At 48.6% G+C, this 13455-nt stretch overlaps 1 protein-coding gene across 20 annotated transcripts in view; it reads left to right on the forward strand.

Moving 5' to 3' along the window:
- Positions 1 to 11935, forward strand: part of EHMT1 (euchromatic histone lysine methyltransferase 1) — a 116174-nt gene extending 104239 nt beyond the window's left edge. For all 20 annotated transcript variants that reach the window (XM_065648390.1, XM_065648400.1, XM_065648403.1 and 17 more), the window contains 5 exons: positions 788 to 903; positions 3088 to 3174; positions 7644 to 7722; positions 9674 to 9849; positions 10575 to 11935. In XM_065648390.1, the coding sequence (XP_065504462.1) occupies positions 788 to 903; positions 3088 to 3174; positions 7644 to 7722; positions 9674 to 9849; positions 10575 to 10758 (642 nt within the window). In that variant the 3' untranslated portion in view covers positions 10759 to 11935. The remainder of the gene's footprint in view (positions 1 to 787; positions 904 to 3087; positions 3175 to 7643; positions 7723 to 9673; positions 9850 to 10574) is intronic.
- Positions 11936 to 13455: the final 1520 nt, after the last annotated feature.

Here is a 13455-nt window from a genome sequence, read left to right on the forward strand (position 1 = left end):
AGTAAAGATGTTTTAACTGCAACATTGCCAGGAGCCTGATTTGTTTTGGATAAGTCTGCTTCAATCCTCCAGGGATGTTTTGAGGTTAATATTTGGACAGGTTCTGCTAAGATCAGAACTTCTGTGCATCTCTGCAAGTTTCTCCCAGGGGAAATATTGGCATCTTTCTTTGCTTTGTAGCCATTTTATTTACATGTTAATAGGTGATTACATCTTTCAAGCCTTAAAAGCCAAATTTCTTAAATATGATGAACAGTGCCTATTGCTTCTCTAATCCTATATGGTTGGTAAATAATTGGATTGTAGGTTTTTGGGGAGTGTTATTTGGGAAGATAATGTGGTTCAGAGAACTTCTGTGTATTTGCCTTGTAATGTGGAAGTTTCGGCTTTATTCCAGAGGCAAACTAAGCATCTGCCTCCCCCCTCCAGCACTGCAAAATGATAATAATGATGATGCACACTGGGTTTTTTTGCACAGGACTGTAAGATTTTTATTTTTTTTTTCTGGTGGTGCATAGGGTGATGCCAGGCAGCAAAAATCTAGATGATCTCTTGCTGTTTGTCAGCTGTTGGTGACAGTGGTAAGTTTGTCACTGCCAGGGCAGAGCAAAACCACCACAGAAGATGAGGTCTGATGCTGGTTTTGGGGAGGACAGGGCATGTCTTGACCTTGAGGTTCTCTGGCCTGTTTTTACGCTCTTGGGATTTCTGCTCTCGCCCTGCCTCTGGTTTGGTGGGGTCACAGGAATAGACAACTAACCCAGTCTTGAACGCTTCTCCTCTTCAGGATGGCCGACTCCTGCCTGAGTTCAACATGGCTGAGCCGCCGCTGATCTTTGAGTGTAACCACGCGTGTTCGTGCTGGAGAACCTGCAGGAACCGGGTGGTGCAGAACGGGCTCAGGTGAGGAGGAGGATCCAAATGCAGCTTATCTCAGAATCATAGAATAGTTTGGGTTGAAGGGCCCTTCCCAGTGCCCCCCCTGCCATGAGCAGGGACATCTGCACCAGCTCAGGTTGCTCAGAGCCCCATCCAGCCTGGCCTGGGATATCTCCAGGGATGGTTCAGCCACCACCTCTCTGGCCAACCTGGGCCAGGCTCTCACCACCCTCAGGGCCAACAATTTCTTCCTCATGTCCAGCCTGAATCTCCCCTCTTTCAGTTTAAAACCATCACCTTTTGTCCTATCACAACAGGCCCTGCTCAAAAGTCTGTCCCCATCTTTCTTATTGGCCCTTTTTAAGTATGGAAAGGCCACACTAAGGTCTCCCCCGAGCTTCTCTTCTCCAGCTGAACCCCCCAACTCTCTCAGCCTGTCCTCCCAGCAGAGCTGTTCCAGCCTCGGATCATTCCTGTGGCTCCTCTGGCCCCTCTCCAGCAGGTCCATGCGTGTCCTCTGCTGAGGAGCCAGAGCTGGACACAGAACTGCTTAAGACAAGTACTACTTATCTTGGTAAGACCAACAGCAAACTCCTGAGCTTTCCAGCTCTCTAGTCTCAGCTTGCTCATAAACCCACAAAACCCAGGACTTCCCGAGATGATACACAAGTTGGGGCAGGTGCCACCGCGCAGCGGTGGGATGCCATCGGGTTCCTGTGTGCTGCTGGTGGGAATGAAGCAGCAGCCGGTTTGATGAGCTCAATTAATATTTGCATCCTGCCCCTGCTGCCATCACGTGGGAACTGCGGCATTCTTTCATCAGCCTGACCATAAAACACATAAGCGGCTTGTGGGTTTGTGTGAACAGCCTAGATGTAAATTCTCCTGTGGAGATCTGTGAAGAAAACAACAGCAGCAGAAACAGCAAAGCTTTAATGCAGAAGTTAGCAGTCTATATTAGAAATATAGGCCAGCATGCCCAGACTTGGCTGCTTAAAATATCCTGAGTCCCCTTGAACTGGATACCTGAATACCTGTTGGCCTTGGTGCTGCAGATTAGGCTGTTAGGATTTTGGTGCCAGAGTGAAAATGTAAATGTTTTGGACCTCTGCTATGGAGAAGTTCGCCACTGCACGAAATGTATCAGGACAAACTTCAAAGGAATCCCACTGGAAAAAACAGACTTTTGCAAATTTTTTGTAGTACTGACAACACTTTTTTTGCAAGCTTTATAGTTTTCAGTGACATTTTGCAACATTAAAAATAAGTAAGGAAAAGGCTCGATGCGTTTCAACAGAACTTTACCCCTCTCTGGTTTTCCCTGCCAAGCTCCGGTGTCTATGTGGGTGTTTACTTAGGAGCTGTACAGCTAGAGCTGTTGCTTTTGCATTTTTGCCGTGCTAAAGTGTTTTTCTGAAAAAAACAGTCCTGCTGCTGTTGGCCCCAATGACAGAGCCTGAACCTGAGCTTGGCTCTCTGCTCTGATGGATGAGGCAAAACATGAGGGAGCTTCCGTAAGCCTGAAAGTGTCAGAACCAGTTTAACATGAAGTCGTGTTTTGCCCTAGTGAAGGCTCCAGGAGCTGCGAGCAAATACAAGAAAATGCACCGCCTCTGGTTTGAGCTGACGGTGCAAGGAGGGGATGGGTGGGGGGAAGAGAAATACTGGAAAAAGCAACCGGGTGAAGTTAAGGTGAGCATCGGATTTCTCTTTATTCCGATAACAGCGCTGCTGAGCGTGGGTTTTGGTTCCCTGGGGGGCAGTGCGAGCCTTCCCCAGCCCTGGAGACTGTTCAGCCTGCACTTAACTCAAGTTCTGGCTGAGCAGGAGGCAGAATGACTTACAGGATTGTTTCTGTGCCTATAATCTCCATCAGTAAAATTCCACAGAGCAGCTATTACACCAAGAAGTGTCAAGTTGCAGCCAGGGAGCTGGATATGATGGAGCTGCTAAATGCACCGGCCTCAGCAGAGAGCAGAGGGATCAGAGCACTTAGCTCAAGGTGTTCTTAATTCACCGTACGCTTGTGATGGGGTTCTGGTACCCTACGTGTAAATCATCACACAGAGCATTCAGTCCTATACGCTTATTTTGAATATTGAAATCTTCCTTGTGCTGATGGAAGGTTCTTGGTTCATCTCTTTATGAAAATTCACTGTCTTTCAGTGGAGTGCTGCCATTAACGTGGCTTCGTTTCCTCTTTTCCAGGACTCGATTGCAGCTTTATCGGACACAAAAGATGGGCTGGGGTGTGCGAACAATGCAAGACATTCCACTGGGAACCTTTGTGTGCGAGTAAGTTATTCCGCTTTCTTTAGCTCGTGCAAACACGTTGCTTCCCAAGGGCCGGGAAGGTTTGCACCTCTTCAGGGAGAGGTTTTCATGCAAATCAAATGGGCATCCAGCCGAGCTGCTTGCCCTCAGTTAAAGGTTTCCTGACACCATTTCCTGCTCTGTTTCGGTTTTTTCCTCATCACGTGGAGCTTTTTTTACCCCTCCGTGTCTTGCTGTGATCTGTGCTCGGCTCCCTTATCCCTCTGAAACACAAGTGATGGGGAAAATGCACTTGGGTTGTGCTGCAAATGTGCTCAGCTCACGTGTTCACCGTGGGTATGGGACACTTAAGGCCAAGGCAACTTGGAACAACCTTTTTGTATTGGATCTCTTTTCTGTTTCAATACTGACCTCTCAAGAGGTTTTCCAGTGTCCCAGCTCTGGCTTTTACTGTTTCGCTGAATCAGACTAAGCACTTGGCCTTAAGCACATGTTTTGGCCCTGATTCAGTAAGGTACTTAAGAACAAAAATGTTCAGATTTATGACAAGTGAAAAAACTGCTGTCGAACCCCATGGTTTTTAGATTTTAAAGTGGTGTGTATTTTTTATTAAATATTTTTGAAAGCGTTCTCTTCATTGCAATACTACAGTGAGTTGAGACCTAAGTAAGGCTGGAGTTGTGCTCTTCGTGGAAATAGGTGCTAGGGTTTTTAGAACTAGTTATTGATGTTCTATAGAATTGGGATGGGGGATTGAGGAAGATTATTGCAGAATTTAAAAAAAAAAAAAAAGGAGGAAAAGAAAAATCTGCAGTGGATCGGCCAAGTATTTCTTCCATGTTAGGAGCTGCCAGACGACAAAATGGTTTTTTCAGAGGTAAAGCTTAGAACTCTGCTGTTTGTGGGAGTGTCTCAAGTCTGCCTTGAGGACCAAAGGTCGCCATGTCCTGGTTTGGCGCCCAGAGATGAGCCAGAGCCTGAACTTAAACTGCTCCCAAAGACAAAAAAGGCATTAACTTTACCAAATCCTACTGGAACGCGAACGCTCAAGAGGAATAAGTGGTGAACAGGGAAACAGGGCAGCCCTGCGTGACGGTGTAATTAACACAGACGATGGTGTAATTAACAGGTGGGTGCGTTGTAGAGCTGATGGGGTGCAGAGACCACAATTGTGCTCAGCTCTTCCCCCCGCCCTTGCCAGGAGCTGCTGACACTGTTTCAATGGCAGGCGCTATCTTCTTCGTTATCTAAATGAGCTGCACACTAAAGAGCTGAGCTTATTTATGTCTTGCCCATGCACTTTCCTCCTTGTCTCCATCACTTTCATACACACACACTATTTACTCAACTCGCTGTCCTCAATCCAGCTGCACTGATGTCCCTCCTGTGATTCTTTATGGGCAACCTATAGACTTGGTTTCTTCTCCTTGTCTCTGGCAGAGCAGCCCTGGTGCCGGTGATGCTCTGCTCGGGGACCGCTTGCACACAGCAGCTCTGGGATCGGCTCTTGTGGAAGCGCGTTTTGTATTAAACATCTGGATTAGAGCCCTGAGCGGGTGGTCGCTTTGTACAGAGGTTATTGCTCTGCTTTGGAAGGATGATAATTGTATTAGTGTTAAGGATGGCATTTATTCCATAGTTTTTCAAGTATGCGTGAGAGACAAATCCAGGATAGTTCTCACAACACCCTTATTTTGCAAAACTCTGCTGGTCTGGACTGTTTCTGTGTGTAAATGCCTTTCTGACACACATACCGCTTTTCGGCTGGCTCCATACTTCAGATACCTTGCAGTTTTTCTCTGTAATCACTCCAAAACTGGTTTCCCTTTCCATTTCTGTGTGCACTTTTCCTCCGGCAGCCCGCGGCAGCTTCTGCAGGGAGCGTTTAGCAGCGCTCAGAGCAGTTTGGCAGCCGGGAGCGCGGTTCCAGCAGCGTGGTGGCCGGCCAGCCCCCCCGCCATCATCTCCGGGGCTCCCCAAACCCTTCATCTGCTCCAGACCCTCCTACTAATGACCTCCGGTACCTTCAGCACCATCCTGGAAGCGGCAGCTTAGCCAGGGGAGGTGCAGCCGCATCGCCCTCCCTGCCCCACTGGGCTCCCATGGAGATTTTTGGCTCTTCCGCTGTCAGATGCTCAGGAGTTTGCTCGTGTGCAGGTTTCTCCCTGGCCTCTGGATTTGTCGCTGCTCAGAAGTTGGTCTTGCTCCCCCTGTGCTGACGTTGCTGGGGGTTGTTTTCAGGCTGCTCTGTTCACGCTGGGTTGTCAGACGGTGTAACTGTTCCTTCTGGAAATGGCACAGCTGGTTAAGGGCTTCTATTGGAGAGGACTTGAATTAGCAGGATGCGGAAACCAGAGATTTGTGAGGATCTGGTCTGTTCTTTCCGTGCACGTCCATTATGTGGTTTCAGACTATTTGATTTCTGTACAAAACAGGGATGCTCTCCTAAGACACCATCTGCATCCAGCCCAGGTACTTTAGCCACAGAATTTCGCCAGGTATTTTAGCCACAGGAGATCACAGAGCCAGGTATTTTAGCCACACCATCAGTCAGAGAAGCCTCAGACATCCCGTCTCCCACACCACATGGAAAATGCTGGAGCCTGTGCTGGGGACTTCTTGTTGCTCTTGATTTTTGCATGGGGTGTGCTCTGATCTCGCGGTGATGAGTGGCAGCATAAAGCTCTGAGATGTCACTTGCCGTGAGCGTGCTGAGCATCTTGCTGGGAAGAAAGGTACTGGCTTGACTTCAGGAGCCCTTCAATGAAGGGGCTGATGCTCCTGCTCTTTTTTTGTGTGGGAACATGTACCTCTTGCACATCCTTCCATAACTTTGGACCTGGGAAATTAAGCAACTGTTTGTATCAGTAAGCAGTCCTGGAAAGAAGATGAGTTACGGGAATAGTCTTTAAAGGAGCATTGAAACAATAATGTGTAATGAGATGGTGTTTTTCAGTGAGTTGTTAAGCCCGCAGCGGCTGTCCCTGAGCAGGTGCCTCTGCGTGCGGCGTCATTCAGCCGTTCCTCAGCTGCCGCTGGCTGCTGTGCCGTGCTACAGCAATTTCTCTCCCTCTCTGGCCATCATATTCCTATTGCTTTAGGTCACCAACCAGCCTGTGATTTCCAGTAACGCCACAGCCTTACGGGAGCCCTTCATAAATAACAAGAAGATGCGGTGGGGGCAAACGGGAGCATCAGCCGCGGCGGCAGCTCCTGCTCTGGCAGAGGGACTTGGCCGGGCCGCTGGGCTTTGGGAACCGCAGCCAAATGATCCCTTGTCCCAGAGTCCATGGTCCTCTCCAGGTTCACGTTTCTTGTCTCTCCTCTTCCGTAGCCCCGGAGTTAAACGCTGCCTTGAGTCGCAGGGGGAAATGGATGCAGTTGGTTAACGCTTCGAGAATGCTTGGAGAGCTGCAGGGGGATGCTGTCGTAACGGCTGCTGATCATGGAAGTGTCTGATGATACGAAGAATATTTATTTGTATTGTGAATCCATTGCTTATAATTAATGAGTATTGCGTTAAAGGCCAGGAAGACTTACATACCAGAACCTACTGCACTGTTCCTTCTCTCTGGTGTCCTCCCTCTGGCTCTGTACCTCTCCTCTGTGTCTGTTTGTGATTGCAAGCAGCTCAGGGCCAGAAATGTTGAACTTCAACAGCCTAAAACTGTTCAGGATGGAGATTCGGAGACAAATGTGGGGACATCAGTGCAGCGGGGACTCCTGCAACAAGGGTTTGCATTGCAACCAGCATCTGTCTGGGGTATGAAAGGTGGTGTATATGTTTATTTCTTCCCAGCAGGCCAGGCCAAGCAGCGCGTCCTTCACGGTGCTTGGAGGGCCTGGTTGGAATCTGCCTTGCACCAGGTTTTACAACAAGGAGGTTGTTGCTCAGATCGCAGCTTTGATTTATTCTGGTTTGAGAGGGACTGAGAAAGAAACCTGGATCCTTCCAAGGATCCTGCTGGGTTAGGTTAGACCTAAGAATTTTAAAACAAAACTTTTAAAGGTATGTAGCATATGTCATTGGGCAAAACATCCTGGAAAATACAGGAAGGACAGACACAAATGTTTTGTTTTGGGATGTAAACAGCACAAGCATCGCAGTGTTGTATAGGAGAGCCAAGATGTGAGTCTGACCCTGAACATAAGGAGAATTGGATTAATGTGTTAATCTTGGCCAATAAAGTGATTTGCAAAAGGAAACATACTCCTCAGGAAAAAGTAAATTTTGTTGGAAGCAAGACTCCACTTTTAATATTAAAAGTGTTCCCCTGAAAAGACGGAGTTTGGACCCAGGTTTTAGCTGCTATAGGTTGGCAAAGCTGAGCTTGCTCGGGTGGCTCTGAGCTGCCCCGCACTGCTGCGACTGCGATTGCCATCTGTGGCTGGGCTGTGTCCCTCTCTGTCCCTTGTCCCAGAAGAAACGGTTAAACCCAAGCTCGTGATTCTATAAGCATCTTATTTCTGCCTTTCCTGTGTGTCCGCAGGTACGTCGGTGAGCTGATATCCGATTCCGAGGCAGACGTCCGTGAAGAGGACTCCTACCTCTTTGACCTTGACAACAAGGTACTGTATATGTCTCCATCCCAATGTACAGTGCGATCTGAAAGCCTGCGGAGAGAAGAGCTGTGTCCTCGCTGCCTTTTAGTCAAAATGTAGAGCTGTTTAGGTCAGGCTTAGGGTTTGTTAAAATGGGAACAGAGCCCAGCGGCGCTGGGCCGCTGCGGTATGTGCAGCCCACACCAGTTTGGATGCAAGATGCTCTGATAGCAAAACCATTTGGCAATCCTGAGCTCAGTTGTTCAGTTTTGGATACTCAGGTATGTGTATATGCAGGCTCACAGCTGGGTTGATTGGCAGCTTTGTAAGTTCTTCATAAAAAGATGAGCTGGAAGACTGAAAAATAACCTCATTCAATTATAAAGGGATCCATCAGATACCCTGGCAGGGACTTGAGGCTTGTTCTGCTGGTAGTTATCCCGCGCCGCTCTGCGGAGGGCTGTCTCAGAGCAGAAATCTTACTTTGAAAAGTGCCATCTAAAGCTTTTTAAGCAAGGCCATCACTTCAGACTTTCCTTTGGAAAGGAGGAAAGAGGTGAGCTGGGGACTCAGAAGTGGGGTGGCTTCCAAGGAAAGCTGTAAAACAGCCTCTTTTGTTTCTGCCAAATGCAAGACGCAAAGCAGCTTTGCTTTTTTGGGTTTTTTTTTCTTTTTTTGTTTTAAAGCAAAAGGCATTCAACAACTGAAAAATGATAAATAACAAGTCTTGTAGTCAGTCTGAAAACAGAGGGGTCAAACTGTAGGTAAGAAGTTGAAAAGCAGTAGGAAATTCAGCCTGGTTTGTGTTGAAGTTGCTCATGGCAGGGGTTGGACTCGATGAGCTTTGAGGGTCCCTTCCAACCCAAACCATTCTATGATTGTATGTATTCTGTGGTTTCTCCTCTTCCTCTCTGGTTGCCACCGTGTTGACTCTGAGTTCCCGATACCCTTGTAGCGAGGTGGGACGCAGTTTGTGCAGTTTGCTTTGGGACTTACAGCGAGATGCTGCCTGTGGTGGTCAGGGCAACAGGCTCTTTCCTGGAGAAACACATCCTGACTCGCACGGTGGAGAGCTCGGATCGCTCCAGATGGTCCCTAGATGTGGTGGTGGGTGATGTTGTCCTCACCAACCACGGCATTTCCGGGGATGGAAGTGAGGGGGCGATGGGAATCGCTTATCATTAAAATTAGAGCTGGTGAGGCTGTGTGTGACACAGGACCATGTGTGGTGGCACCTCCCTCAGTCGCTGGGACATCTTCCCCGCTCCTGCACTGGTCGGTGTGAGATGGGCACAGCTCATCCATTAACGATGGCGAGGTGCTTGCCCAAAAGGGACTTGAAGCACCGCTAATGGATCCTTTTGCTTTTGGCCTCTTTGCAACTGAAATTAGCTTCTGTAATTAAACTCTCTGCTTTGCGCAGTCATTCTCTGCTGGAATAAAAAAGCCCTGAAGGGGGTTCTTTTATTTTCAAGGAAGACAAAATATTACTGCTCTCTGGAAAGGGAATTTCTGTGTTCTCACTTTTATCTGCAAAAACCTGTGTTTTCTCGAGGCTCTGGCTTTGTGTTTCCTCGCCGTCATGTTCAGTTAGGGGACAGAACAGATGCCTGTTCTTCTATCCAGTGGCTTTTACCCATAAGGTGTCTGTCTGCACCAAACATTGATCCCCCTCTGCCAAACTGGGGCTGGGGGAGCTGCTGTGGCAGCTGCTGTCAGGGTGTTTAAAAAGGTCTTTGTGCTGGTGGGGGCACAGTGCCATGCAGAGAACTGTATTTTCAGGGTACTGTTGAATTTAAAACTCTGTGTGTTTAGTCCTTTTAAACCACAGTGGGTGTCCCACTCTGGTTCTCCTTGAAGCTCTCCAGAGTATCGGTGGAACAACCAATAGTTTGGTCATTTGTTCTATTTAAACGAGTAGCAGCAATAATACTAAACGCAACCTTGTCTCATGAAGGATGCACTGTTTCTCCCCCAGGATGGAGAGGTGTACTGCATAGACGCCCGTTTCTACGGCAACATCAGCCGCTTTATAAACCACCTCTGCGAGCCAAACCTCATCCCGGTGCGAGTCTTCATGTCACATCAGGACCTCCGCTTCCCCAGGATCGCCTTCTTCAGCACCAGGCACATAGAAGCTGGAGAAGAAATCGGGTACGTGCCGTCCCCGGGGCTGCCGCCGCCTCACTCTGCTGCTCCGAGCTGGTTCCTTCCATGCCTTTGCTCTCCAGGCTGCGTCCCCTCTTGCTCCATGTAGGGAAACGATCACCTTGCCGATATAATAGGCCCAGGCAGGATCTCTCAGCAAAGCAGGTTTTATTAACAGTTTTGCAAGACAGGATGTTCTACCTAAAGGTAGGCACACAGAATAGGGCAAGAAGCCCCTGCTTATATCCCCTCAAATTGTAGCTGCAAATTCCCTCCCCTACTCCCCATGGGCTGGTACTTCAGGGTTTACAGACTACCCGCTGCCTGCCTCAGTTTACCTGTCTCAATCATCTAATTCTAACAACCCCCTTCCCTTATTGATTTATTTAAAACATGGATTTCTGGCTCTTTGGTTACCCTTCCCCATAGCTCAACTTTTTAAATACAGTAATAAGTTTGCATTCTGAGATTAGTTCGAAGAGACTTTGTTTTACATTAAGGCTTCATAGTCTGATGTCTCTCGGTCCTTCCCCACCTTGGGCTCAGGTGCCAGATCAGTTGTAAAAACAACATTCCTCCTTCAGTGGCTCCTTACGCTCCATCCCCTGAAGCTTTGCAAAAAACCAAATTGCGGCAGCGCTAAGGACTGTGGACCCAGTTTCTTGTGCTCACGCACCGTCCCTTTTGCTCCTTGCTTGGCAGTGACCCCGTCTCTTGTCTCTCTGTTGCAGTTTTGACTACGGAGACAGGTTCTGGGACATCAAAGGCAAATACTTCAGCTGTCAGTGCGGTTCACCCAAGTGCAAACACTCGAGCTCGGCGCTGGCCCAGCGGCAGGCGAGCACTTCGGCCCAGGACACGCAGGAAAACGGGCTCCCCGACACCAGCTCTGCCACGGCAGCCGGCCCCTTTTGAGGCTCCGCTCCCCAGAGACTGACTTGTTTTAACCCTATAGATCCACATACTGTCTGAATTTCCATTTAAAGAGAAAAAAAAAAAAAAAGGAGGAAAAGAAAAATTAAAAAAAAAAAAAAACGCTCAAGGAAAGTCAAGGGTTCGTGACACTTAGGGCTGTGCCGCCGACTGTTACTTGAGGAATAAGTAAAAGCGAATCCCGCCTCCGTGCTGATGTTGTCCCCTCCCCAGTTCCCGAAAGCTGCTGCTTTTCACAGTGGCGTGTGGAGGGGGTGGCTCTTGCGGCTTTTTTTCCGTGGGAGCTGCCCTGGCCTCTGTCTCTTAATGCGCCGAGTGTTGTCAGAGCCAAGGGAGAGCCGCCCGTCCGCCGACTGTTAATTGAGTGGATCGCTCATGCCAAGTCATCTCCAGTTCACTTGTAATAAACTTGGAATACTTGATGGGACTTTCTTTCTAAAAGCCGAGGCGGGGGGAGCAGGGAGGGAGGTGCTGCCGTTTGGGTTTGTTTGGCACAGCCCCCAGGGCAGGTTCTGCTGGTTGGTTTTTGTTGGTTGGTTTGGTTTTTTTGGTGGTTTTTTCAATCATTAATATCTCCAGCATCTCGCAGGACGTTGTGGTGGGGCCTTTCCCTAGGAGCTAGAGGGTGTTTTTTAACAAATACCCTCCTTGTTACCAAATCCACCCGCTTTTTTCTCTTCCGATGAGAAGAAACCCACGAGTCCTTACAATCCCTTCGGTCCCACGATCCCTCCCGGGCTTTCTCGGTTCCAAACCAGCTCCCGTCGGCGCCGCTCAGCCGTTACTGTCTCAGTGTTCGGTTCCTCCCTGGAAGGATTTTCCGTCTCCCCGTCGCATTAAGCGGTTTGAAGGGGATTGTACAAGACACTAACTTCTTAAGAAAACCAGTTTTTTTTTTTTGAAAAGCGAATGATACATATATTATAGAGAACCTCGATTGCATCCGCCGGCTGGGGTGGACAGCAGACAGGACATCACGGCGAGAAGATCCCAGATGCCACCAGCTCATCTGTTCCCATCACTTTTCTCAACGCTGGGCACCTTAGAGAAATTTTTAACCCACACGCTATGAGGTTTCAATAAACTGATTTATTTTTTACCATTACCGAAACATTGGGGACTAGCATTAAAAAGAAAAAAAAAATACAAAAAAAAAAAACCTAAAAAACAAAACGTCGACAAGAAGAAACCACAAAACAAAACGGTGCTGATTCTGGTGTGATTTTTTGCTCACCACGTGAATATAAACTATCAATTGTATAAAAAGAACAAAGTGATTTTAGTATAAAAACGCAGGAAAAACACAAAACTTTTTTTAAATTGTTAGTATTGTAGTGTGAATAAATTTGCCATCACCTTTTGTGTGGTGGCTGGGCAGGTCATCTTAAATTTTTTTTTTTTTTGCATATATCTTTAAATACTGTAATTAGTGCAGTAACAGGTTTTTTTTGTTCATCTCTTCTAGAACATTCATAATGCCGTCATGTTTATTATTATTTTTTTTTTCTGTTAATGTTTTTGACAGTTTTAAAGGAGCAGTCTTTTGGCTCCGATCATTTTCTTGTTCTGTTTTCAATGAAATCAATAAAAAAAGAGAAAAAAAAAAGGAAAAAAAGAAAGTGCTTTAAAAGGAGTTTGGCCTCTTTGTCTGCAGCGATGCTGTGGGGCTGGGGTGGGCATCTGCCGCATCCTTGGGCTCGAAAAGAAAATTAAGCAAGCAAAAGAATAACTTTCAAGCAAGGAAGAAGCAGCGTAACTGGCTGGGTTTTTTTAGTTAGGGAGGGTTTGGTTTTTAAGTTTTGCCTAATTTAAAGTCATCCTACTTGGGAGCCCGGGGTTGGTGGTGCTGGTCCCCATCGCTGTGCAGAGCTCTGGAGGAGCCGTGATCCCTCCCCATCACCTGCATGGAGGCAATCGGATTGAATTAATTAAAAAAAGGCCCAGGGAAGGGGTGAGGGGAAACATCTGCCACTTGGGAGGAAACCCCGGAGATGTTCCCCGTCACGGGAGGAGGCGCCGGGGAGGAACCGCAGGGCTCTGCGCGTGTTCGGGCAGCGGTTGGGGGCTGCCGCGGGGTGCGGGAGGAGCAGTTTTGGGGTGTCCCCCGGGGTGTAGGTCCCAGGGAGTGGTGTCCGTGTGTCCCCTGGGGTGCAGGTCCCGGGAGAGCAGTTTTGGGGTGTCCCCCCGGGGTGCAGGTCCCGGTTGGGGGCTGCCAAGGCCCAGGCACCGCACACCCTCCCCATCAACCTGCATCGGAAAGATGAGCAGCTCCGAGTCACTGCCAGGTGACAGCTGATAAAAATACTCCTAAATGGGAGGAAAAGCCCAGATCGATGCTAGTGGGGGGTGGGAGGAGTAGTGGGGGGCTTTGGCCATGGCCTGGCATGCTCACCCACCTCTCGCCCCAGTGGCAGGAGCCTTCGTCACCCGCAGAGCCCCGGCGATGCCTTCGTCATCCTCACTCGCAGGGGCCAAACCCATTCCCGGCTTTCACCTCCGCAGCCCCGTGGCCGGAGGGCCTCGGGGTGGCTGTTCCCATCCTTGTCCCCATCCCTGTCCCCATCCTTATACCACTGGTAGCTTCGGGACCTCTCACGTGTTTTTTTCCCAGTGTCACACCAAAATCTTGGGGACATTCCCACCGGCTTCAGCCCCAGCTCACCCAGCACCTCTGCTCTG

Source organism: Caloenas nicobarica, chromosome 19 (genome assembly GCF_036013445.1).
Source record: "Caloenas nicobarica isolate bCalNic1 chromosome 19, bCalNic1.hap1, whole genome shotgun sequence".
NCBI classification, from domain to species: domain Eukaryota; kingdom Metazoa; phylum Chordata; class Aves; order Columbiformes; family Columbidae; genus Caloenas; species Caloenas nicobarica.